The sequence below is a fragment of the Python bivittatus genome, unplaced genomic scaffold (genome assembly GCF_059951505.1).
Source record: "Python bivittatus isolate LINGU-HERP-01145 unplaced genomic scaffold, Pbiv_v1 ctg000440_np1212, whole genome shotgun sequence".
NCBI lineage: Eukaryota > Metazoa > Chordata > Lepidosauria > Squamata > Pythonidae > Python > Python bivittatus.
The window spans coordinates 10,306,873-10,332,871 of record NW_028277063.1 but is presented as its reverse complement, the minus strand read 5'-3'; the positions used below and the strand labels follow the sequence as shown (position 1 = coordinate 10,332,871).

The 25,999-nt window shown below is 35.6% G+C and overlaps 1 protein-coding gene across 1 annotated transcript in view; it reads right to left on the bottom strand.

Moving 5' to 3' along the window:
• The window catches only part of LOC107326653 (butyrophilin subfamily 3 member A1-like), a 65,358-nt gene extending 39,954 nt beyond the window's left edge, over positions 1-25,404 (bottom strand). Inside the window, exons 1-8 of the mRNA XM_088142881.1 lie at positions 25,271-25,404; positions 24,438-24,515; positions 23,790-23,816; positions 17,828-17,848; positions 16,798-16,818; positions 16,020-16,040; positions 14,990-15,010; positions 14,212-14,232 (exon numbers count right to left, since the gene is read on the bottom strand). Coding sequence (XP_087999007.1) covers positions 14,212-14,232; positions 14,990-15,010; positions 16,020-16,040; positions 16,798-16,818; positions 17,828-17,848; positions 23,790-23,816; positions 24,438-24,504 — 199 coding nt within the window. The 5' untranslated portion in view covers positions 24,505-24,515; positions 25,271-25,404. The remainder of the gene's footprint in view (positions 1-14,211; positions 14,233-14,989; positions 15,011-16,019; positions 16,041-16,797; positions 16,819-17,827; positions 17,849-23,789; positions 23,817-24,437; positions 24,516-25,270) is intronic.
• Between the last annotated feature and the right edge of the window lie 595 nt (positions 25,405-25,999).

Genomic DNA, 25,999 nt, shown 5'->3' with positions numbered 1-25,999 from the left:
GTATGTGTGTGTGTGTGGGGGGGAGTTATAAATTATATAGGCAATTACACAATATTATTACCAGTCATGGAGCAAGTATCATAAGGCCTTAGCGTAGTACATTTTCATAAGTGGAGTTTTAGTTAACACATGTTCTTAATCTTTGATTTTTCAATGGTTAATGATTGATTTGGCTACATTTCAGATAAGCAAACTGATCATTACTGTACTATCAGTTTCCTGAGTGTTTCTGCTTTCTTGTCGGTCAATCTATAGGATAAAGCCTCTTCAGTTTCTTTTGTTTTAGTTCAGAGATATATTTTATGATTGAAAATTTTGTATAATGCCATTGATGGTTGACTGTATGATCCATTTAAAGAACTGATAGGATTCAGTTGACAACATTCATGGTATAGATATTTTTCAGAAAGGTGGAAAACCTGTTTTGTCCCATCAATATTGCTCACAGAAATGTGTACTGTATGCAGTTTTATTTGAATTTATTTCAGTGTACATTTTTTTGGTAGCTGTGCCTAGGAGAAATTTTTTTAATAGAAGACACGTGTGTTCATTCTTTTCTATAATTTGAAATTTGTTTTTTACATTTTTCCTTAAAATACATATTTGTGTGTGCAGATTTTTTTAGTTACCAAATACATCACAAAAATCTGAAAAGTATGTATTTAGCATAGCAGTGTTAGTGCCTGCTTTAACATTTTCAAGTCAGATGTTGAAGAAGGGGTATACAGGGGAATGCACTAGGATGATTGGTTGATTGATTGATTGATTGATTTTTTTCATTTTCAACTTCTAGCGACCACACAGATAATTCAATTCATAAAAATTTATTAATTAAATCCCAGTACTTACAGCATCAGAGAGATTCCTCCAGGTCCACCTACAGTGAGCCAAAATAGCATAGTAGGGAGCAGCAAATTCCATGGAATTGTCTCACAAAAGGGTTGCTTTCACTGGACAAGCTTTACAACCATTCAACCTCTCTCTCCGCACCCACCACTGGAGTTGCTTAGTTTAGGCATCAGGAAGATAAGGTTACATATTAGTATTGTGACCATATTCCTTTTATTATAAGGGACAGCCCTTTATTTCAAAAAGCTGTCTCTTCCATTTATTTAATTTTCAAAAACTCACTTTTGTCCTTTATTTTGGTCGTTTAACTTTTACCGTAGAAACGGCACCACTTAATGCACAGTCTGATTGCAGAAATCCTTTTTAATACTTGCTTCTTATAACTTCATAACTTACTTAACTGACTTTCAGTCCTGATATTTTTCTCGCAATTGAGATTTCAAAAAATGAAAAGATTATATTGTTTCTTCGGGCAGCAGAGAGGTAAATTGGAAACAATGGGTCAAAGAAGGAAACAGACAATCCAGTTCAGTGAAGCAAATTTATAAGCATAAACAATTAAATTTTGTATCTTTATGAATCTGTTTCAGATTTGCCCCTTCTTCAGGTTTATCTTTTATTTCTTCCCAAAAAATATGGTCACCGTACATAAGAGTGAGGATGAAGTGTCTAGCAGGTATTGGACACCTACTTCAGACAAAAGTGGAAAATAATGATCTAACTGGAGTTAGAGGAGGAAGTTTGTTATCTTGCAGCTTGCAAGAATAAATAAAAATTGCTAGTTTGTCTAAATAGCCTCTCTTTCTAGTGTTAATTAGAAAATGTGGATCAATCATAGGGCAAGTGTGATCATATTTGATGCTATATTTGGAAAGCATGAACTAAAGAATTTTGCATTCAAAGTCTCATTCCCCATTCCTGTTTTTAGAAATCACATTCCCATTTCCTTTGCAAAGACTTTGGAATGATTACATTAAGTCATATATATTCGTTTTTATCTGTAAATAATCCTGGATTAGTTACCTAGAATTATCTACAAATAGCTAAAATTAACTCAGTTATAGTTACCATTTTATAAATAAATATAAAAACAATTTTTAGCAACTATGAGAGTTAATAAGTATTTAGAAGTTTATTTTATGCTGAGAATATATGAATTCAGATATAATATGGAGAGAAATACATCTTCATTTATTCTTATGTAAATATAATTCAAATAATTACACTGTTAGTATTCTAATATTAGCAACAAACAGTTTTATACATTTCCTCCAATTACTTAACATAGATTAAGTTTTTTTCATAGCAACTACAAAGATTATCTGAGCAATACATCTGAATAGCTTTCAGCTTTGTTCCCTCCTTTTTTAGTCAATATATTAATTTTACAAGCTTTTTTGAAGACAAGTATTTAATGTCATAATCAATAATGGAAACAATAATGCAATGTTAAAATAGCATAGAGGGGGAACATATAAAATAGAAAGAAAAAATACACTTATCTGCATAAATAAATTTGTTTTTTGTTCCATTTTTCTAACTAAATATTTCATAATCAACAGCCTACCACTTTAAGACAATGGTTAATTGGCACTAACTAAAGAAGAAAGACTATTTTTCAATTATATAAATTAAATTGTACAATTGATCAAAATGTCAGAAAGCGATGAGTTTAGTGTAAAATGTGCTAAATATATTATCTTATTTTTAGTGCATTTTATAAAGCATTAAAATCTAAATGTAAAAGCTTACAGGGAAAATGTATGCCTTATTGTGCTTGCTGTAGAGTTTGATCATTGGTCCCAGTCTCAGCATCTGATACTGTAATAAGGATAATAAGAAGCCCATCCAAACTAAAATCTCCTCTAATTATTTTTAGCTTGTTTCATTTTATTCCACTATTCCCACTGGTAGTATTCTCAGTATCTGATCATCAAATTCTGTTATTACATGGCTTGTTGCAAAAACAGGATAAAATGTCCCAGGACCAACATTAAGAAACATATACAACTTATTGTATTCCTCTGAGCATCATAAAAAAAACCTCTCCGCTTAGGTGCAACACCTAAATGCCATGTATTTTTCTGCACAAACTCCGCTTCCCAGTGCAGGTAGTCCCCAGTTTAATAAGAATTCTGTTCTCAAGGTCTGTCCTTAAATTGAATTTGTATATAAGCTGGAACAGCATTATTGCATAAATCGTATTGTGCAATTAACTCAAACCATGATGTGTTTAACTTGAATTATGCTACAACAGGCTCTGTTCTTAACTATGGGTCATCCTTAAACTGGACATTTTTAACTCCAGGACGACCTGTAATATTTGCCTTCAGAAAATCCTTGTTTTGCCAAGACAAATGGGTGGAAATCAAATCTCATTCTTAGAATCTTAGAAACTTCATAAAAAAAAAAAAATCCAGTGTCCCTCATACTCTTCTCATCTTCAGATACTTCCAGTCTTGCACAAGCTGTTTTGGGGTCCAAAGTAAGATCAGCTGCAAAGAAATATATATGATAGATAGTATGGCTTCAAAAAGAATTCAGAAAATTATTTTCAGGATGCAGCTGCTTATAGAGTTGCAGACATACTTTGTGCTCCTGTGCACTCTGAAGCACTCTTTCTGAATAATTCCCAAAGGGCTGCATTGCTCAAATAGAAAGTGTAACTATCTTAGAAACAAATTACATATTATACTGATACTGGTTGAGTGAATTTTACATATAATTCATGGGACATTATACCGTATCATAAATCAATTAGTTGGTACAGCTGCGAACTCAGTTAAAATAGTAGGAAAGCCCTGAGTCTTTCTATGGGACTAATTTATTGCAAAAACTATGCCAGTCATCACACATGACTCCAGCTATCTTATCCATTCCTAATGATTCTCAGTTATTTCTGATTAATTAACTGGATATTGTAGTTTACTACAAAAGCTTAGGTTGTTGTTGCAGAGACTACGTAACACCGGTCAGCACTAGCTTTCTACCCATTGTTATCATCAATGATGAATGTTCTGGGGCTACATGTCCTGGGCATCAGTTGAGGTACCTCAATATTCCACATTCTTGCAGACAGTAGGAAAAGGGTTCCATACTAATCCCATCTCTTGTTCTCAGGTAGGAAGAATTATGAACATGGTGATAATCATGGTAAAATAACAAGAACTATTACAACAACCAACAAGAACAATAATACTGGTGATGACTAGTAACCAACACCTCCCGTGTTTACACTATTTTTGCAGATTTGCTATTGTGTGTGAAAAATATATATATGTATTGCTTTGGGAAGCATTTTTTAGAAGCTGTGAAAAGGAACAGGACTCACCTACTGTCACCTTTTCATTAAACAAAATATACCCAGTCAGGGTCTCAACAATTCACTATTACCTTATTCACAGGTTCAACTGAACACGGGAGAGCTTCAATTTGGGAAGAGTACTAGGGTCTCAGACACCAATATATTGACTATAGCCTCCAAAAGTGTGATCCATTTCCCTAATTTAGAACTTTGACTAAGAAGCAAGATTTGAAGAGTTCCACTTTTGCTCAATAAAGCTAAGTTGAATTCTCCCTTATAATAGTACAGTCCAATTAAGCCAATTAAGCTCTCATGCACATTCAAACAGGGTCACAGCATAGAGCACTTTAAAAAGTAAATGACTGACATCGAGATAATTCTTACTGACACTCATTTTGTGGAACCCATCTCATTTTTTTTTTAAAGGTAGTTTTTCTTTCTGTTTTTAATAACCAGTAACTCACACAGAAAATTATTATTGTCAGTAATAGTAGTAATGTTAGCATTTGCTTCTTGCTAGTAAATAGTAATCTCTTGCTAGATTTCAGTTAGCCACCTCCAGCTGTGGAGCTAGAATGCTTTAAGTGCATTCCTTCAGGAGCTGCATTTGACACTCTTTGAATCTTTGAACAGCTAAGGATTCGACTTCCGGTTTGGGAATGGTACTGTAGAACACGTCTCTCACTTCTCTCTTGATTAAAGGGCTTTCAAGCTCCTGATAAAGACTTTGTTTATTAAGTAATTAATTTTTTTTATTACACACTATCTTGCTTCTAGTAAGTTATTGGCATGGCAACTAAATCTAAATGATCAACAGTTAGCTTAACTCCTATTGCGCCACTATCTGCTGAGCCAGAAATGATGGCGGAGGAGGATTCTAACTTGTTAAAAGTTAGTAGGAGAATCCTCCTCCTCCATCTTTGTTGTTGGCGGAGGAGGACTTGTTAAAAGATTCTGGCTCAGTTGCACGTTCTGAAGCCAATTCAACAAGAACTGGCTGAACTTAAGAATGATTTAAAGCAGATGCAAGAAAAAATGGCTAGTTATGAAGATAAATTACAAGCCCATGAGACCATAGCGCCAGCTAGTCATAATATTTTAGATAAACAAATTACTTATCAAGAATCACAGCTGCACAGGAAAAATCTACATGTGATTGGTATTGAGAATCCCCCAAATCAACTAACTCTGGCTAAATTTATGGAGGGTTTTTTTCAGAAAGCTCCTTTCTTCAGGAACAGATTTTGTAGTCAAACATGTGCTTAAAATTCCTCTGATAAGACAGAAGATTGAACTAGTTCCAACATCATTATTCTGCAGTTCCTTCATGATACTACGTCACCGAAGACAAATTCCTTGTATATATTTTATACTTGGTCATTAAAATATTTTGTATTTGTATTGTATTCTATTTATATATATTTTGCCAGGAATCAGTAAAGTCTCCATTGAAGTGGGATTCCAATCAAAGTAAGATATCAATTTATCCTGATTTTACCAAGGAAGTTTCAGAGAAGGACATTTTTAAAAGCCTGAAATTTTGCTAGATCATGCGATTTCAGGCAACATTCTGCGTTCATTATCAAGATCAAATATGCAGATTTGACAACCCCACACACGCAGAGGCTTTTATCCTATTGTTGAAATCTGCTGATGGAAAAGTCTGATTCTGCCTCATTTCATAGTAACGGTGAAGGGAGAAGTCTGAGGCAAGCTTCATTTTAAAAGACTCTTAAGTTTTCTTTTCTTTTTCTGTATTCCTGTCACCTCCATGATAATGAGTCTGGGTGTATTGCCAACTTAAGTCTTTATCTCTATATTTTCCATGTTAGTTTAAAGGAATAGTTTGAAGCTGTTGTGTAGATTTACTTATAATAAGAGAGATGAGCTTCCGTGCTATCCCATTGAGAAGATATGTATTTCTTTTTATTTCTTTATTCTTCTGTTTATTTTTAAGGGTTTTTTTCCAGTTTTTATAACAATGTTACTTGCTTGTTGTTTTATTTTCTTGTACTTAATCACATTTCTCTTTTTTTCTTTCAAGTATAGATTCTATATATGTCTAATACAATGCTATTTGAATATTAATTTGAGTTCTTATGCAGGTTCCTCGTCTGTGAGCAATATTAGAAAATATGAAAAATATTTAATGATAAAAAGGTTCATTACTAGAAGTTTGTCAATAGGTACAGGTTATAAAATGGATTGGTATTGGGAGAATATTGATAAGTGGGGCAAAACAAAATTAATGGATGAAGTTAGTTTAATGTAAAAGGGCTACGAGATTTCAAAAAAACAAAATGTAATCTTAGCATATTTAAAATCATTAAGGGTAGGCATTGCTTATTTACAGGAGACACATTTAATGGAACAAGACAAATCTCTATTAATGAAAGATTGAGTGGGACGGGTTTCCCTCACAGATACTTTGATGAAAGCTAAAAGTGTGGCCATTTTGGTTCAAAAGGGATTTTCAATTGATGTACAACAGTTTATTGCTGATGTGAACGGCCATTATTTAATTTTATGTGCTAAAATAGCAGAGACTGTAATAGCTATGGTTAATGTTTATGAACCTAATTTAGATTCTCTGATTATGTTTCATGAATGTTTTCGATAATTGAATGATTGTATCTATGATGAAGTGGTAATAGGAGATTTTAATGAAATACTGAGTCCAGAACGTGATAGAAACACATCAGTTCAAAGAAAACCAACATTAGTGAGGGAAACAATTAAGACCTATATTGAAGAATTGAGTTTAATAGACCCTTGGCATTTGAAGTATCCAACTGAAAGAGAATATACATTTTATTCAAATGTGCAGCAGGATTTTTTTAGGCTTGATTACCTCTTAATATCATTGAATCTATATAATCAAATTCAAGAATGTAACGTAGACATTTGTTATGTATCAGATCATAGTGCAATTACTTTGTTTATGCATCATATAAAAATAAGATTAAAAATAAAAGAGAAAATAATTTGAAAGATGAATTGAAACATTTATCGGGACATAAGTATTAGGATCTAAATACAACTCAACTCCAATATCTTTGGAAACAATTTTGTCAAATAGAAAGCTATGGAACATACTGTCTAATAAAAAAAGAGTTGGCCCTTTTTCCCATCCCAAATTAACTTTATGGGGAAACCCAACTTTAAAAATTGGGGAAAAGATGATGATATGAAAAAATTGGATGGAAGTGGGGATATTGACATTGGACCAAATGATAGATGATGAAGACAAATTGTTAACATATAATTTGTTAAGAGATAAATATCATCTATTGGAGGTATCCCAATGGCAATATTGACAGCTGCAACATTTGTTAACAGCATTGTTTGGACCAGCAGCATTCTCAGCTTCCGAGACACCCGAGATACTAGAACAGCTTGTGAAATCCTTTAGAACTAAAAAACCTACTATTAGCATATTGATATTTGTTATCAATAAATCTATTTGATATGCAGATGTTAAGGGATGAATGGAATAAGAACTAGAAGTTTCTGTAATGCCTAGACAATGGGAGAGTGTCTTATCTTCTATAACAAGAGTGTCAATGGACCTTAAACAGTGACTTATACAACAATAAATAATATTTAGAATTTACTGGACTCGATTACGTTTGTATAGAAAACAATTGTCAAAAACAGTATTTTGCTGGAGATATAATAAGGACAATGCCTCTTTAAAGCATATATTTTTACAATGTCCTATACTTACTAAGTTTTGGGAGAAAGTAGTGGACTATATAAACATGATTGTGCAACAAAAGCTAACATTTTCAGAGGATAATATTCTTTTGAACTATATACCTAGAACATGGAATTTGACATCTGGACAACATAAGTGGATTCTCTGTGCCCTTACTATTGCCAAAAGACTGATACTGCAACACTGGAAAGATACATGTATGGCCCCGTTCACTCAATGGATTGAAGACCAAAGGATTGCTGCAGGGAAGCGTGAATCATACCAAAGCTTCAGATTCCTGTAGCATCCACTTTTTCATATTAGAACACCAGTTATAATTTGAAATGCAATTTTTTTGCAGAGCATCACTTGGTTTAGAATACTTACTCCAAGTAAGTAAAACACCTGACATTTTCAGACACAAATAAATATTTTTTTCAAAACAAAATCAAGCAAAATTTTACAAAAATGGTTATATTCTTTGGTTACTTGTAGCAGAAAAGACCACTGCATGGAAGTGTCAAAGGCATAGCAAATCTGAACCTGCACTTCCTGACCAATAGACGTGCAAAAAGATGGCTCAACCAATCAGGACTGATTTGTTAAACATGGTGGGGGTGGGGGTGTAGGAGAAACCTAAGAGTTATCAAAAGCCAATTGAGACATTGGCCTCTATTTAAATTGCTTTTCTTATGCTTCATCAAAACAACACTGACTCCACTTGGGTGCAGGAAAAAGTCCAATGCAGGTTTCTTGGCAACATTTTCAAACTGGCCTGTATCATCACCCCAGGCCAGAGAAAGAGTTAATGGCCCAAAGTCTGCAACTCCCAAATTCTAACCCAGTGCCTTTAACCAGTACAGCACACAGGTTCTCCATTTAAATTAGTAGTGCATATGAAATGCAGAACCTGACTTGGTTATATAGTGTGTGACTTTATAGTGTGTGATATTTTTAGCCATTAAGAAATATTTAAAAAACAAAACAAAATGCATAAGACTTATAAAAACAATCCATATTACTTTTTTTAAAAAAATAACTAGTACGTATGGAATTAAGAAGCTGAGTTGGTTAAACTATTTACACTGCCTGACATTTTTAGCCATTAGTGAATATTACAAAAATATAACACAATACATATATCAGACTTACCATTTTCTTTTTTTCAGGTTTTCTGAAACTAAAGTAGAACATACTTTTTCAGTGGAAACAACAATACATTAATGTTTGAAAATTGTGGCCAGTCCTAGAATAGACAAATTGGGGCATTTCCAGAAAAACTCATTGTGCCAAACAACTGATTTTACAATTAAATTGAAGTAGGGATTGCCTGGGCTGTTTTGATGAGTACTAGATTTGTCAGGATAACTGGACTTTACACTCATGGGTGTGTTTACTCTCTGGAATCAGTGGTCTTAGAGAACTGAGCACCAATCTGAACCTGCTCTTTGGACCAGCAGATGAGGAAAGAAGAAAGAGGTCTCAGTCAGTTGGTCCTTATTTGGTCAGCAGGGAAGGCTGCCTTGTCCTGTTTTTTGAGTGTAATGTTGGAAAGAACCCATCCATTTCTATTTGAAGGGTTCAGAAAAGTGTTGGTGAAAATCCTTATACTTTTATGCATTTGGGCCCCTTAACCCAGTCTTGACACCAGCCATCATGTCAGACTCAACAGAGCTGAGAGACAGTCAAATCAGACATCTCTTCCATTGATTAGACATCTTTCCAACACAAAACTGCAAAGCCCTTCAATACTATTTTACCAGGCAGTCCTCAAAATGGTAGTTCTTCATTTGAAAGACAGGTGAAGATAGGGAATGGAAGAACTTAGCACGAAGCCAATCCATATGTACTTCTTTAAAATTAGAAGTACATTTGGAACTCAGAAGCTGAGTTGGTTTAAACTATTTGCACTGCCTGGCATTTTTAGCCATTAGTGAATATTTAAAAAACAAAATACATATATCAGACTTACAATTTTCTCCTTTCAGCTTTTTTGAAATTATAGCAGAACCTGTTTTTAAGTGGAGACAAGAATAAATTAATGTTTGAAAATTGTGGCCAGTCCTGAAATAGACAAATTGGGGCATTCCCAGATGAACAACCTTCCCATTGTGCCAAACATCTCATTTTACAATGAAAATGAAATAGGGTTGGCTGTTCTGTTCTGATGAGTACTAGATTTGTCAGGATACCTGGTCTTTACACTCATGGGTGTGCTTATTATCTGGAATCAGTGGTCTTAGAGAACTGAGCACCAATCTGAACCTGCTCTTTGGACCAGCAGATGAGGAAAGAAGAAAGAGGTCTCGGTCAGTTGATCCTTATTTGGTCAGCAGGGAAGGCTGCCTTGTCCTGTTCTTTGGGAGTCATAAGGGAAAGAACCCTTCCATTTCTCTTTAAAGGGTTAAGAAAAATGTTGGTGAAATTTCAGTACTTCTCCTAGTGGGACCTGCTAAGATCCTTACCTTTTTATGCATTTGGAGTTGGTAACCCAGTCCTCACACCAGCTGTCATGTCAAACTCAGTAGAGTTGAGAAACGATCAAATGAGATGTCTCCTCCATTGATTACACATCTTTCCAACACAAAACTGCAAAGCCCTTCAATACTATTTTACCAGGCAGTCCTCAAAATGGTAGTTCTTCATTTGAAAGACAGGTGAAGATAGGGAATGGAAGAACTTAGCAGGAAGCCAATCCATGTGTACTTTTTAAAAAAATTACTAGTACATATGGAATTCATAAGCTGAGTTGGTTTAAACTACTTACAGTGCCTGACACTTTTAGTCATTAGTGAATATTGAAAAAATAAAACACAATGCATATATCAGACTTACCATTTTCTTTTTTCAGTTTTTCTGAAATTGAAGCAGAATCAGTGGAGACAAGGATAAATTTATGTTTGAAAACTGAGGCCAGTCTTATAAATAATTTCAATAACTTATCTTCTCTTACAATGCAACAAATGATCTCTTCTTCCCATGTCCCTTCTTTTTTCTATAAAGAAATTCTTAAAACCCTGTCATTTCAGTCTTGAACAGCAAAACTCCATCAAGGGTTACCAGAGATAACAATGTATCTATTTTAAACTTGATCAAATAAAGAAACTTTATATTCCTTCCTTTGACTTTTAACAATCTTGATTTCTTTCCATTTTTACCTTTGTTCCTTCTCAAAAAATTCTTCAAAGCTTTAACAAGCCTGTTCTGTAAAGCCAATATAGGAAAATTGTCCAGGTCATTCTCTTGGTTTGTTATTTGTTAATGCCTTTTAATAATTAAGACATCAGCCAGCTTCTTTTGTGTGTCCAGGGTAATATCTTTTTTCATATCTTTCTTGTAGCCTATCATTTTTAAATCCACGTTCAGTTCAGTTCAGTCTCAATCTTGTCAGTTATAACTATTGCTCTTTCATAACATATTTTAAACACAGTCAATCTATAGAAGCAGATGCTCTTAAAATTGACTTCTGAATCCATTGTTTAAAAATACCCTTCAATATGTCCAATATTAAAATGTTTTGCTTCATTCTATTTTAGTAAGTCAAATTTAAGTGTTCTTCTCCTTTAATTGCAATTTTAATTGCAATCTGGTTCCCTCTACTGTCTAATCTTCAAAGTCTCATCCCATCATGTTTTTTTTAAAGAGAATTCCAAACAAAAGCATTTTCCCATGGGAAGAATTGTTATGATTAATTCCAAAATCTTATTTCAAAGCCAACTGGACCGTTAGTTCATTTGTAACTTTCCAAAATCAAAGTTCTAATAACTCTTTTGCTGTTTAGTCCAGAATATTTTTCTTTTAAGTTCTTAAACTTCTATTTAAAACTTCTTTTGCTAAGGATTGAAGGAAATTCACCCAGTGCTATAAAACCTGTCAATCCAAAGGTTCCTAATACCTGAAAAGCATTTAACAAGCACTTTTCAAAAGTGATTAGGAAAGGAAATATCCATACCCAGTGTCCTTTTGAGGTGGTTGAAGGTGGTTTGAGTTTGACGGCTATTTTCTCATCTCCCAGAGTTCTAAACCCACTGGAGACCACTGTTTTGTGGGCTCTTCATGAAGAGCAACTGTCTGGAGCACTTGTTGGTGACTTCAAGTCCTCTCCTTGTATGGAGAGGATTAAAAAGAGCTGATCTACTTGCTGGCTCTTTATTCCACTGCGGTCATTGGCTCTGCTTTTAGCAAAGCCATCTTCAATTCTCCATTTCTTCCCCAGAAGACCCAAGATCACAGTATATGTCCTATAGTGCACATAGCAGTTTCCTCCAAACTCTTATTATCCTTTTTCTACCACCATTACTCACCTTTCTGACCCAAAAGATCAGTCAAGGTAGCCATCATCAGAAGGACAAGGAATAGACCTCCAATTATAATTGCTGATTTCTTGGCTGATGAAGAATGAAGAATAAGCCCAATTAAATCAAAGAATACAATGTGTTCCTCCTTGGTTGTAGATATAGAGTGAGAATTAGCACTATGTAATCCAGGTTGGCAGTGCTTCTTTCATTAAAGGAACCTAAAAAAAGCTGGGATCTTTTGATGAAAGGCAAATACCTTATGCTCACTAGCAAGGGTTAAAGGCTAGACTGGAGTGTTTAACTTGCTAGAAGATGGCATTGGCAAACCACTTTCTTCTTTGTTCTAAGAAAACTACCTGCAGATAACAACATAGTCTCCTACCTTGAGTCAAGATAATTTTTATCTTGTCTATTGGAGTGTTCTGATGAGTACTAGAATTGTCAGGATACCTGGACTTTACACTCATAGGTGTGTTTATGGTTTGCAATCCCAGTGCTCTTAGAGAACTGAACACCAGTCAGCACCTGCTCCTTCTGACCAGCAGATGGACAAAGAAAAAGAGAGGTCACAGTCATCTGGTCCTCATTTGCTCGACAGGGAAGGCTGCCTTGTCCTGTCCTTTGACTGTCATGCTGGAAAGAACCCCTCCATTTCTGTTTAAAGAGTTAACAAAAGTGTTGATAAAATTTCAGTACTTCTAGTGGGAGCTGCTAACATCCTTAACCTTTTGTGCATTTGGAGCCCTTAACCCAGTCATGACACTAGCCATCATGTCAGACTCAGCAGAGCTGAAAGATGATCAAATCAGATGTCTTCTTTATAGATTACACATCTTTACAACACAAAACTGCAAAACACTTCAACACTATTGTATGGAACACTTGTGTGCGATGCAAGTCTTCTCCTTATGCAGAGGAATTATGACGAGCTGGTCTACTTACCAGCTCTTCATTCTGCCACAGTCATTGTCTTCAGTTCACCATTTCTTCCTTGGAAGTCCCAAGATCACTGTATGTGTTCTATAATGCACACAGCACTTTCCTCCAATCTCTTACATTATCCTTTTCCTGCCACCATTACTCACCCAAGAAATCAGTCAAGGTGGCCATAATCAGAAGGACAAGGACTAGAACTCCAATGATAATTCCCCATTTCATGTATTCTGAAGAATGAAGAATAAGCCCAATTAGGTCAAAGAATGCAATGTATTCCTCCTTGGTTGTAGATATAGAATCAGAATTAGTGCTATGTAATCCAGGCTGGCACTGCTTCTTCAATTAAAGGGGCCTGAAAAAAGATGGGCTCTTTTGATGAAAGGCAAATACCTCATGCTCACTAGCAAGGGTTAAACATTAGACTGTGGTGTTTAACTTGCTAGAAGATGGCAACACCCAACCCCTTCCTCCCTCCCTAGAAAACTACATGGGTAAATCTATGTAGTCTCCTAATATCCTTTATCATGCCGTTTGGAGTGTTCTGATGACTACTAGATTTGTCAGGATACCTGGACTTTACACCCATAGGTGTGTTCATTCTCTGCAAGTCCACTGCTTTTAGAAGATGAAGCGGCAACCAGCACCTGCTCCTTCTGACCAGCAGATGAGCAAAGAAGAAAGAGAGGTCTCAGCCAAATGGTCCCCATTTGCTCAGTAAGGAAGGCTGCCTCATCCTGTTCTACGAGTGTCATATTGGGAAGAACCCCTCCACTTCTCTTTAAGGAGTTAACAAAAGCATTGGTGAATTTTCAGTATTCCTCCTGGAAAACTGCTAAAATCATTACCCATTTATACATTTGAAGCCTTTAACCCTTCAATATTATTTTACCACTCAGTAGCTTCAATTTTATTAGTTACTCCTCAAAATGGTAGTTCTTCATTTGAAAGACAGGTGAAGATAGGGAAAGCAAGAACTTAGCACGAAGCCACTCCATGTGTACTTCTTTAAAATTAGAAGTACATTTGGAATGTAGAAGCTGAGTTAATTTAAACTATTGACACTGCCTGACATTTTTAGCCATTAGTGAATATATAGAAACAAAACACAATACATATATCAGACTTACCTTTGTCTTTTCTGAGGTTTTCTGAAATTGTAGCAGAACATATTTTTCAGTGGAGACAAGAATAAATTCATGTTTGAAAACTGTGGCCAATCTTAGAATAGACAAATTGGGGCATTTTCAGATAAACAACCTTCCCATTGTGCCCAACATCTGATCTTACAATTAAAATAAAGTAGGAGTTGGCTGTTTTGTTCTGATGAGTACAAGATTTGTCAGGATACCTGGACTTCACACTCATGGGTGGGTTTTTTGTTTGCAATCCCAGTGCTCTTAGAGAACTGAGCACCAATCAGCACAGACTGCCCTTTGACTGTCATGCTGGAAAGAACCCTTCCATTTCTCTTTAAAGAGTTAAGAAAACTGTTGTGAAATTTCAGTACTTCTCCTGGTGGGACCTGCTAAGATCCTTACCTTTTTATGCATTTGGAGTTGGTAACCCAATCCTCAAACCAGCTGTCATCTCAAACTCAGTAGAATTGAGAGACAATCAAATGAGATGTCTCCTCCATTGATTACACATCTTTCCAACACAAAACTGCAAAGCCCTTTAATACTATTTTACCGGTCAGTCCTCAAAATGGCAGTTCTTCATTTGAAAGACAGGTGAAGATAGGGAAAGCAAGAACTTAGCACGAAGCCACTCCATGTGTACTTCTTTAAAATTAGAAGTACATTTGGAATGCAGAAGCTGAGTTGGTTTAAACTAATGATACTGCCTGACATTTTTAGCCATTAGTGAATATATAGAAACAAAACACAATGCATATATCAGACTTACCATTGTCTTCTTTCAGCTTTTCTGAAATTGTAGCAGAATTGAACAATTTTCAGTGGAGAGAAGAATAAATTGATGTTTGAAAATTGTGGCCAATCTTAGAAGAGATAAATTGGGGCATTTCCATCTAAACAACCTTCCCATTATGCTGTTTATACTCTTCTCGGAGAGAGCCTCTGTATGGAGCCTCTCATACAGGGTCAAAACCAAGTGCTCCTTGTTCTGTTGCAGTCATCGACTCAGCTGAAAGTGATGCTATATTCAGTTCACCATTGCTTCCCCAGAATTCCAGGTAAAGAACCTTTCCATTTTGTAAAACATCTCATTTTACAATGACAACTGAGTAGAGATTAGGTGGACTGTTCTGATGATTACTAAACATGTCAGAATACCTGGACTTTACACTCATGGATGTGTTTATTGTTTCCAAGCCCTGTGCTCTTAGAGAACTCAGCACCAATCAGCACCTCCTCTTTCTGACCAGCAGATGAGAAAAGAAGAAAGAGAGGTCTTGGTCAACTGGGCCTTATTTGGTCAGCAGGGCAGGTTTCTTGTGCTGTTCTTTGAGAGTCATAAGGGGAAGAATTCCTCCATTTCTCCTTAAAGAGTTAAGAAAAGTGTTGGTGAAATTTCAGTACTTGTCCTGGTGGGACCTGCTAAGATCCTTACCTTTTTATGCATTTGGAGTTGGTAACCCAATCCTCAAACCAGCTGTCATCTCAAACTCAGAGTTGAGAGACGATCAAATGAGATGTCTCCTCCATTGATTACACATCTTTCCAACACAAAACTGCAAAGCCCTTCAATACTATTTTACCGGTCAGTTCTCAAAATGGCAGTTCTTCATTTGAAAGACAGGTGAAGATAGGGAAAGGAAGAACTTAGCACGAAGCCAATCCATGTGTACTTCTTTAAAATTAGAAGTACATTTGGAATGCAGAAGCTGAGTTGGTTTAAACTATTGACACTGCCTGACATTTTTAGCCATTAGTGAATATATAGAAACAAAACACAATACATATATCAGACTTACCTTTGTCTTTTCTGAGGTTTTCTGAAATTGTAGCAGAACATATTTTTCAGTGGAGACAAGAAAAAATTCATGTTTGAAAACTTATGCCAATCTTAGAATAGACAAATTGGGGCATTTTCAGATAAACAACCTTCCCATTGTGCCCAACATCTGATCTTACAATTAAAATAAAGTAGGAGTTGGCTGTTTTGTTCTGATGAGTACAAGATTTGTCAGGATACCTGGACTTCACACTCATGGGTGGGTTTTTTGTTTGCAATCCCAGTGCTCTTAGAGAACTGAGCACCAATCAGCACAGACTGCCCTTTGACTGTCATGCCAGAAAGAACCCTTCCATTTCTCTTTAAAGAGTTAAGAAAACTGTTGTGAAATTTCAATACTTCTCCTGGTGGGACCTGCTAAGATCCTTACCTTTTTATGCATTTGGAGTTGGTAACCCAATCCTCAAACCAGCTGTCATCTCAAACTCAGTAGAATTGAGAGACAATCAAATGAGATGTCTCCTCCATTGATTACACATCTTTCCAACACAAAACTGCAAAGCCCTTTAATACTATTTTACCGGTCAGTCCTCAAAATGGCAGTTCTTCATTTGAAAGACAGGTGAAGATAGGGAAAGCAAGAACTTAGCACGAAGCCACTCCATGTGTACTTCTTTAAAATTAGAAGTACATTTGGAATGCAGAAGCTGAGTTGGTTTAAACTAATGATACTGCCTGACATTTTTAGCCATTAGTGAATATATAGAAACAAAACACAATGCATATATCAGACTTACCATTGTCTTCTTTCAGCTTTTCTGAAATTGTAGCAGAATTGAACAATTTTCAGTGGAGAGAAGAATAAATTGATGTTTGAAAATTGTGGCCAATCTTAGAAGAGATAAATTGGGGCATTTCCATCTAAACAACCTTCCCATTATGCTGTTTATACTCTTCTCGGAGAGAGCCTCTGTATGGAGCCTCTCATACAGGGTCAAAACCAAGTGCTCCTTGTTCTGTTGCAGTCATCGACTCAGCTGAAAGTGATGCTATATTCAGTTCACCATTGCTTCCCCAGAATTCCAGGTAAAGAACCTTTCCATTTTGTAAAACATCTCATTTTACAATGACAACTGAGTAGAGATTAGGTGGACTGTTCTGATGATTACTAAACATGTCAGAATACCTGGACTTTACACTCATGGATGTGTTTATTGTTTCCAAGCCCTGTGCTCTTAGAGAACTCAGCACCAATCAGCACCTCCTCTTTCTGACCAGCAGATGAGAAAAGAAGAAAGAGAGGTCTTGGTCAACTGGGCCTTATTTGGTCAGCAGGGCAGGTTTCTTGTGCTGTTCTTTGAGAGTCATAAGGGGAAGAATTCCTCCATTTCTCCTTAAAGAGTTAAGAAAAGTGTTGGTGAAATTTCAGTACTTGTCCTGGTGGGACCTGCTAAGATCCTTACCTTTTTATGCATTTGGAGTTGGTAACCCAATCCTCAAACCAGCTGTCATCTCAAACTCAGAGTTGAGAGACGATCAAATGAGATGTCTCCTCCATTGATTACACATCTTTCCAACACAAAACTGCAAAGCCCTTCAATACTATTTTACCGGTCAGTTCTCAAAATGGCAGTTCTTCATTTGAAAGACAGGTGAAGATAGGGAAAGGAAGAACTTAGCACGAAGCCAATCCATGTGTACTTCTTTAAAATTAGAAGTACATTTGGAATGCAGAAGCTGAGTTGGTTTAAACTATTGACACTGCCTGACATTTTTAGCCATTAGTGAATATATAGAAACAAAACACAATACATATATCAGACTTACCTTTGTCTTTTCTGAGGTTTTCTGAAATTGTAGCAGAACATATTTTTCAGTGGAGACAAGAAAAAATTCATGTTTGAAAACTTATGCCAATCTTAGAATAGACAAATTGGGGCATTTTCAGATAAACAACCTTCCCATTGTGCCCAACATCTGATCTTACAATTAAAATAAAGTAGGGGTTGGCTGTTGTGTTCTGATGAGTAGAAGATTTGTCAGGATACCTGGACTTCACACTCATGGGTGTGTTTATTCTTTGCAAGCCCAGTGCTCTTAGAGAACTAAGTGCCAATCAGCAGCTGCTCCTTCTGACCAGTAGATGAACAGAAGAATAAAATGAATTATGATATCACCAGTCCACACCAACCTAGGATAAAGTGTAAGAGAGAAAATCTACTGCTGAAATAAACTAGCAATTTTTTTCTTGCTAATTCCATCCTCAGGTGCATGGTGCTTTGCATATGAAGACAGGTTTGACTTCCGGTGGATTATAATAGTGAAAGGAAATTATAAGTGTAGTAGACTTGGTGTCTCTCGAATTTTTTCTGAGACACAACACATTCTCTGGACAGGGAGAAGCCTCGAATCACACCTCTTGTCTTCCAAATGGCTATAGCTTATTGGACGTTTGTTGGATGGGACTGGACAATGAGTGACCAGCTGGGAAGCGGGTGGAACAGCTTATGGGAGCTGCATTTAAAGCCTCCTTAAAGGGACATTACCTCCAGCCACCCCACTTCTAAAATCACCTTTGCTGTTTATTATTCAAAGAATTTAAAGAGGCTATCCCCATTACAAAAATAATTCTTCTTTTGGTTGGCTTTTCATTATGTTTTGGGATTTCTAAGTGTGTTGTACTGGATCTGAAGGATTGAAATACGAGCATGCAACTCGGAAGCTTTAAAGTGCTGTAGAAAATTTTGTATATTTTTAGGAGAGTATTTTTTAATCTATGCCTTACCTTTGTTTTTGAAAAGGAAGATTTTTATTTAAGTGGTTTCCTGTGGAGTTGGAGCGATCTATTTTTAGATGCTGTGGGAAAGTTTTGGTCTGCCAATTTTCTCAAGCTGTGATTGGCTGTAGACTTCCTCCCCCTCTGCTTTGTTGCTAGTTCTGGATATCTGGTTACATTTGATAGTTGGGAATACTATCGTGGGCCACAGGAGGGAGCAAAAGTATTATATTTGGATTATTGGATTACTGAAAGGAAGAAATAGCTCTTTTCTCTCTTCTTCCAAGTAAGGGAAAAGAAGAAGAATGGCCACTACAAAATTAACAAGACATGGCTCTGGTGATCTTGATTGGATAAAAGGTATGTTTGAAGAATATACTTTAAAAACTACACAAATTATTACCCAAAGTGTTACTCAAGCACTTGATTTAAAGTTTCTTGAACTTGAAGAAAGGTTAGATCAAAACATTGATCAGAAAATTGAAATAATGAAGAAGAAATTAGAAGGAGGGATTAAAAATCTTAAGGATAGAGCTGACTTGCTAGAAAATGAGAGGGAAAAAGAGCTGGACAAAATTGCATTATTGGAGTTGAGAGACATAGAGTTTTGTCTAAGGCTTAGGGGAATTCCTGAAGTTAAAGGAGAAAACTTAACAAATATGTTTACATGTGCCTTGGTGGAACTAATTGACTGGGAAGAAGATAAAATGTCAGATGAGAGAGAAAAAGTTTTTCGTATAAACTCTAGATATGCAATTGTACATGGTAAGCCAAGAGATATGCTGGTATAGTTTTCTAGGAGAACAACAAGGGATTTGATTTTGCAAGCACACATTGACTCTAAACTTAATATTGAAAGTGTGGATATAATGGTCCTCAAAGAAACACCAGTAAGAATTTTAAGGAAGAGAAAAGAATAAGCATTTCTGACAAATGTTTTGAAAAAGAATAAAATTCCCTTTCGTTGGGAAAAACTGGAAGGGATAAGTTTTGCCTATCACCAACAAAGATTTAAATTAACTTTGATTTCTAAGACTAAGGACTTTTTAGCTAGATTTGGAACCAACTTGGAACAGGATACGTCTGGAATTAAGGAAATGGATGTGGTCACACATGGGGAAGAGACAGTTGTCATCCCCAAAGACTGTGGTGAATCATCTGCATAAAGATGGCTTTGAAATGTCTTACATGGAATATAAATGGGGCAAATGCTCCACAGAAAAGAAAAAAAGGTCTTTCACTATCTGAATAAATTGAAATATGATGTAATTTGTTTGCAAGAAACACATATAAAGAAGAAAGATACAAAATATTTGATAAATAAGAATTTGGGACAAGAATTTGTTTCAGCTAATTCGAAGAAAATAAATGGAACTGTATTATATGTTAAAAATTACTTGAAACCACGTTTGTCATTAACAGATGATTATGGTAGATATGTAGTTGTTGAAGTGGAGATTCATGGATTTAAAATGATTGTTGCAGGAATATATGCTCCGAATGATGACAAGAGCAATTTTTTAATGCAGCTTTTGAATGAATTGTCAGCTTTCTCGTACCAAAGTTGGTGTCTGATGGGAGATTGGAATGGAGTTGCTTCACCATTAATTGATAGAACATCTGAAAAGCAAATTAAAATCAAGCAAGGAAAATTACCAAAGTCCTTTTTTGATTTAATGGATAATTTAGTACTGATGGACTCATGGAGATATAAAAATGGACTGGCAAAAGATTTTACTTTTCATTCAGAAAGACATAAACATTTTTCAAGAATTGATATGGTATGGGTTTTAACAGACTTGGCAAATAAAATCTCTACAGTGGATATTTTACCAAAGACTTTTTCAGATCATAATCCTATAAGCATGATAATTAGAAAATGTACTAGGTCTTTTAGGTGGAGATTGAATGAATCTATTTTGCAAAAAGAAAATGTTATGGAGGATTGTAAGAAAGAATTAAAGGAGTTTTTTGAGATCAATCTAGATAAAGGTGTAGTTTTAAAAACAGTGTGGAATACCAGTAAAGTGGTTATGAAGGGTAATTTTATTTATCATAATCGTATTCTCAAGAAAAAGTCTCAACAAAAATTACAAATGATTTTAGATCAGATCAAGTTGAAGGAGAAGGAACTCCAGAAAAAACCGTCAGATAATAATAATGTTTATCAACTCAAATTACTACATCAACAAATTTCAATGTTGACTGTGAAAGAAATTGAAATGAAATTAAGATATGCTAAACAGAGACACTCTGAATTTGCAAATAAACCAGGAAGATGGTTAGCATACAAATTAAGGAAAGAGAGAGATAAGAAAATGATTTCTAAAATTCAAGAAGGAAATGTGGAACTACTGGACAATGAAAAGATAATTTATTTTCTAACTTACATAAAAAACAATAAATTTCTTTGGAAAAGGTCGATTAATATTTGAACAAGCAAAAATTAACAAAACTTTCATAGCCACATTGTCCAGAAAATGTGGGAGAAATGAAGTGGTTAAAATATGAAGATTGACTAAATTTTGAGGAGGGTGAACCAAATTTTAAAACAAGAGAACAGTTAGAATCTGTCAGGTTCAGCCCAAAGAACTCCCCGAGACAGTACAGGTACAGTTCTGTTGCATTTATTAGCTTCCACCTCCAAGACAGAACCTCTCCAGACTGAATCTAAGCTTCCCAAGCCAGCAAGCCAAAACACCGTGAATTCCTTAGGGTGGTGCCAGTCTCATCTTCTTAACCTTCCCACACTCCTGCTGAGGGCTAAGGAAATGCTTATCTCCCCGAGTGTAGCCTTCATCAAACCATTCTGTCACATAATCAGAAGGTTTTATATGTCACTGTTACTCATATGCAATTGTTTGAATGTTTTAAGTTGGATGAAAAGAATTATAGATTTGTTAATTAAATATCTTATTTTGAGACTCAACTTTGTACAAATGATGAATATGTTATTGCTAAAATGTATAAGATGTTGTTGGGGGATGCTGTGGCACAGCGGCTTAATGACGCTGGAAGCTGCTGGCCAGAAATGGTCAACACTTCAGTGGTTCGAGCCCAGCTCCATGCGGCAGAGTGAGCTCCTGTCTCATCCCTAGCTTCTGCCAACCCAGCAGCTCGAAAGCAACAACGAGTAGATAAATGGGCACTTTCACCCCAGTGGGAGGAAAAACACTGGTGGCGCCTTGCACGGGAGACAGGACCAGTTGCCGGTAATGTGGAAGTTGTGTACATCCAAAAAAGATTGGAAGCCACGGAAATCCTGCCTTCCTTCATCCGCCAGCTGAGCTCCACTCTAGGAAGGAGGCAATGGCAAACCACTTCCAAAACACCTTGCCATGAAAACTGCAGGGACTCATGCAGGTAGTCCCCGCAGAATCAGTCACGATTGAGTAAGGATAAAAAAAATATATATATAATAAGATGTTGTTACAGATGAACTTAGAAGATGAACAAGTCAAGGAATGTATGATTAAATGGGCTAAAAACGTTGGATACAATATCATGTTGGAACAATGGGAAAATATGTGGGACAAAGGTTTGAAATTTACGTTGAATTATAATCTAAAAGAGAATGTTTATAAAATGATGTACTGCTGGTATTTAACTACTGATAAGTTATCAAAAATGTATACTGGTTTAACAAATGTTTGTTGGAAATGTTCACAGGGTGAAGGAACCTTTTATCATCTTTGGTGGACTTGTGAAAAGGCTAAAAAAAATTGGGACCAGATATGCATTGCTATTCAAAAGATTCTTAAAGTGAACATTAAAAAAAAAAAAAAATTGTTCCTACTGGGTTTAATGGAGAAAGGATTGGAGAAACAACATGGAATTTTGCTTCTATATATGATCACAGCTACAAGACTGTTATATGCACAAAGATGGAGAGACTCACAAATACCTACAGTGGAAGAATGGATTATTAAACTAATGGACTTGGCTCAAATGGTGAAGCTAACAGCTTTAATAAGAGATAATACTGTTTCTAAATTTGTCTCCTTATGGCAACCCTTCCTAGATTACCTGCTTGGGTTGGGAAAAAATGAAGCTTTGATTGTGGAATTTAATGATTAGATGGTTTCTGTTGATAGAAATAATGTGGATTTGGATTAATTAGTGGTAAGAGATTAATTTTTTTTAATTTGTATTCATATCTGTGTTGGAGATAGTCAGAAGTCAGTTTCTGTTTTATCTTTCTACTTGATCTCATTATTTTAGTTTTTGTCTTTTTCTTTTAATGCTATCTTCTCTCTCTTCTATACTTTCTGATTTGTATTTTAACTGTACTTTTTATATATCTTAATAAAAGTTTTGACTAAAAAAAGTGCTTTGCATATGAACACCTCATCACTGTTCTATTCCTTCCATTTCATTGCTACTGTGACCTGTTTTAATAGCACAAAGAAGGGAACGAAGGAAGTCAGCTAGTGTGATGGAATGGAATTATGAAGGCCAAGCTCGGGGAGACAAACATTTTCTTAGCTCTCCAGAACTGCGTGGGAGGATCAAGAGGATGAGACTGGCACCTCCCTGAGGAATTCACACTGTTGTGGCTGAAGGACTTTGGGAACTGGGGTTTTAGTCTGGGTAGATTCTTGCTAGAGGTTGTAACTAATAAACATAGCTGGACCAAATTAGCATTGTCTCTTGGAGTTTCTTGGGCTAGGCCTGACATCAATCTTCCCAGGCTCTAAAACCCCAGTTCCCAAAGTCCTTCAGCCACAACAGTGTGAATTCCTCAGGGAGGTGCCAGTCTCATCCTCTTGATCCTCCCATGCGGTTCTGGAGAGCTAAGAAAATGTTTGTCTCCCCGAGCTTGGCCTTCATAATTCCATTCCATCACAGCTAGGGCTATACCAAAACACCTGATAACTGGAAAGAGTCATAACCATTTAATTTAGAAGTCTATACTATATGCTGAAATGGACTTCACTTAAATTTTAACTAGTGCCTAACACTTTTAGCCATTAGTGAATATTGAAAAGACCAAAGACATGCTATAAGGCTTACCATGTAGTATTTTCAGACATCCTGAAACTGAAGCAGAATAAATTTTTCAATAGAATGAAGAACAAATTAATATTTGAAAATTGTGGCCAGACTTAGAATACAGAAATTAGGCCATTTCCAGATCAACAACCTTCACATTATGCCAAACAACTGATTTTAAAATTAAAATGAATTAGAGGTTGGCTGGGCTGTTCTGATGAGTACTAGATGTGTTAGAGTACCTGGACTTTACACTCATGGGTGTGTTTATTCTTTGCGAGCCCAGTGCTCTTAGCAAATTGAACACCAGTCAGCACCTGCTCCTTCTGACCAGTGGATGAGCAAAGACGAAAGAGAGGCCTCAGCCAACTGGTTCTCGTTTGCTCAGCAGGGAAAGCTGCCTTGTCCTGTTCCTTCATACTGGAAGGAAACTCTCCATTTCTATTTTAAGTTTTTTTAACAGTCCTCCTAGCATTTCAGTAGTGGGAGCTGCTGAGATCAGGTAGGGGCGTACCAAAATGCCTGAGAGCTGGAAAGAGTAACAAACATTTAAATATAAGGGCATCCTGAACACAGACTGGCATGGCTTAAATTTTACATAGTGCCTGACATTTTTAGCTATTAATGAATATTTAGAAAACAAAACAAAACATATTTTATAAGACTTACCTATATCACCGATAATGTTTATGATATTATTCCAGGGAATCCCTTTTTTGTCTCCCTTATCTGGCATTTCTTTTTCAGCTGCAAAACACATACATATTAGAAACATTGCTTGCCATTTTCTTCAAATGTTTGATATTTCTTTTTTTATTTGCATTATAAATATGCAAATAAATGCCCACTACTGGATATCATATTCTGCTGGGGATCTTGGTTTAAAAAACAATGTTTATTCTCTCCACCCTGAATGGTTAAACAAAGAAAGGAACATGGTTGCTTACATGGGTGACTAGTTCCAGTGCTTCTGAATGAGGTTGGGCTTCTATGAAATTTGGTTTTATGGTTAATTTTTCCCCCCAAGAAAGATACAAATATCTTTCTTCCACTCATGTAAGGAGATGAAGACAGAATCTATAAAATGCTGCATAGTTCACCATAATTTTTTCCATCATATGGGATCTGTAAGTAGTTAATCCTTTTCTCCTTTTTCAATACCTTATAAAGTATTAAATGTGTTACTTTATGTTGAGTATATGTTAAGAGTTCTAATGATGTTGGCTATTTATTTCAGATCCCACTAGCTTCAAAATGTGCAGCTTGAGCTGAGATTTGTATCATAAAATTCAATGAAATCTGAATTGATTTGTGAGGCATGGATCAGATTGGACTATTTCAAAATGCAGACCAAATAAAATCTGCATTCATCACTGTGTACAGAATTAGTAACATTAGTGTAACTTAATAAGCCCTTACTTAATAAGCATTGAAGCTGATAGATAATTCCAAACAAGTTTTCTTGTTTCTTATGTTATCAAAATGTTAAAAGAAAAGAGTACCTGTGATTTCAATGTGGCCCCAAGGCTGCTGACTCTGTGATTGTGTTGCTTTCCTTTTGTTGAATTTCTTCAAGAATCCAAGGGAAATTTGAAACTGTTGTAAGGGGAAAAATCTTGCAAATATATTGAATGAGAAAAAGAACTTTGACCAGAGAGAAAGAGAAAGAGAAAGTGAAAGCAATAAAAATGTAAAATATTAACTGCTCGACGCACACCTACCATTTCTAATGCTGATTCTATCTAGATAGTGTTAATACTGAATCAATACTGAATCAACAAAACTATTGTTCAGTATAAAGTGAGTTTTTTTGTTGTTGCTGTTGTTGCAAGTTATACTTCTCCCATTCCTAAGTGGGGGGAAAATAATCTAGATATCAGATATATAGACTATACTAGCAAAATTGAAATGTATTAGCATTAAAAAAAAATGCTGTATTTTGGGATTGTAATCATTCCAAAATATTGAACAGATTCAAACTTCTAGATTTGCCAAAATGAAATATTTCTTTACTTATCTCAAAGTTATTGGCCTGTTGATATCATAAACACATTGTTTACTCCTGGTTTTTGCATTTCATTAAAACAATGAAATATGAGGAAATGATGTTGCAAACAACTGTTTCTCAGATAAGCATTTTTAGGAAATGGGAGTTTACCTAACAGTATGAAACTGTTATGAAGAAAATTTAATTTGAGTCATCAATCAAGAATTTATTTGCTACAAGATGG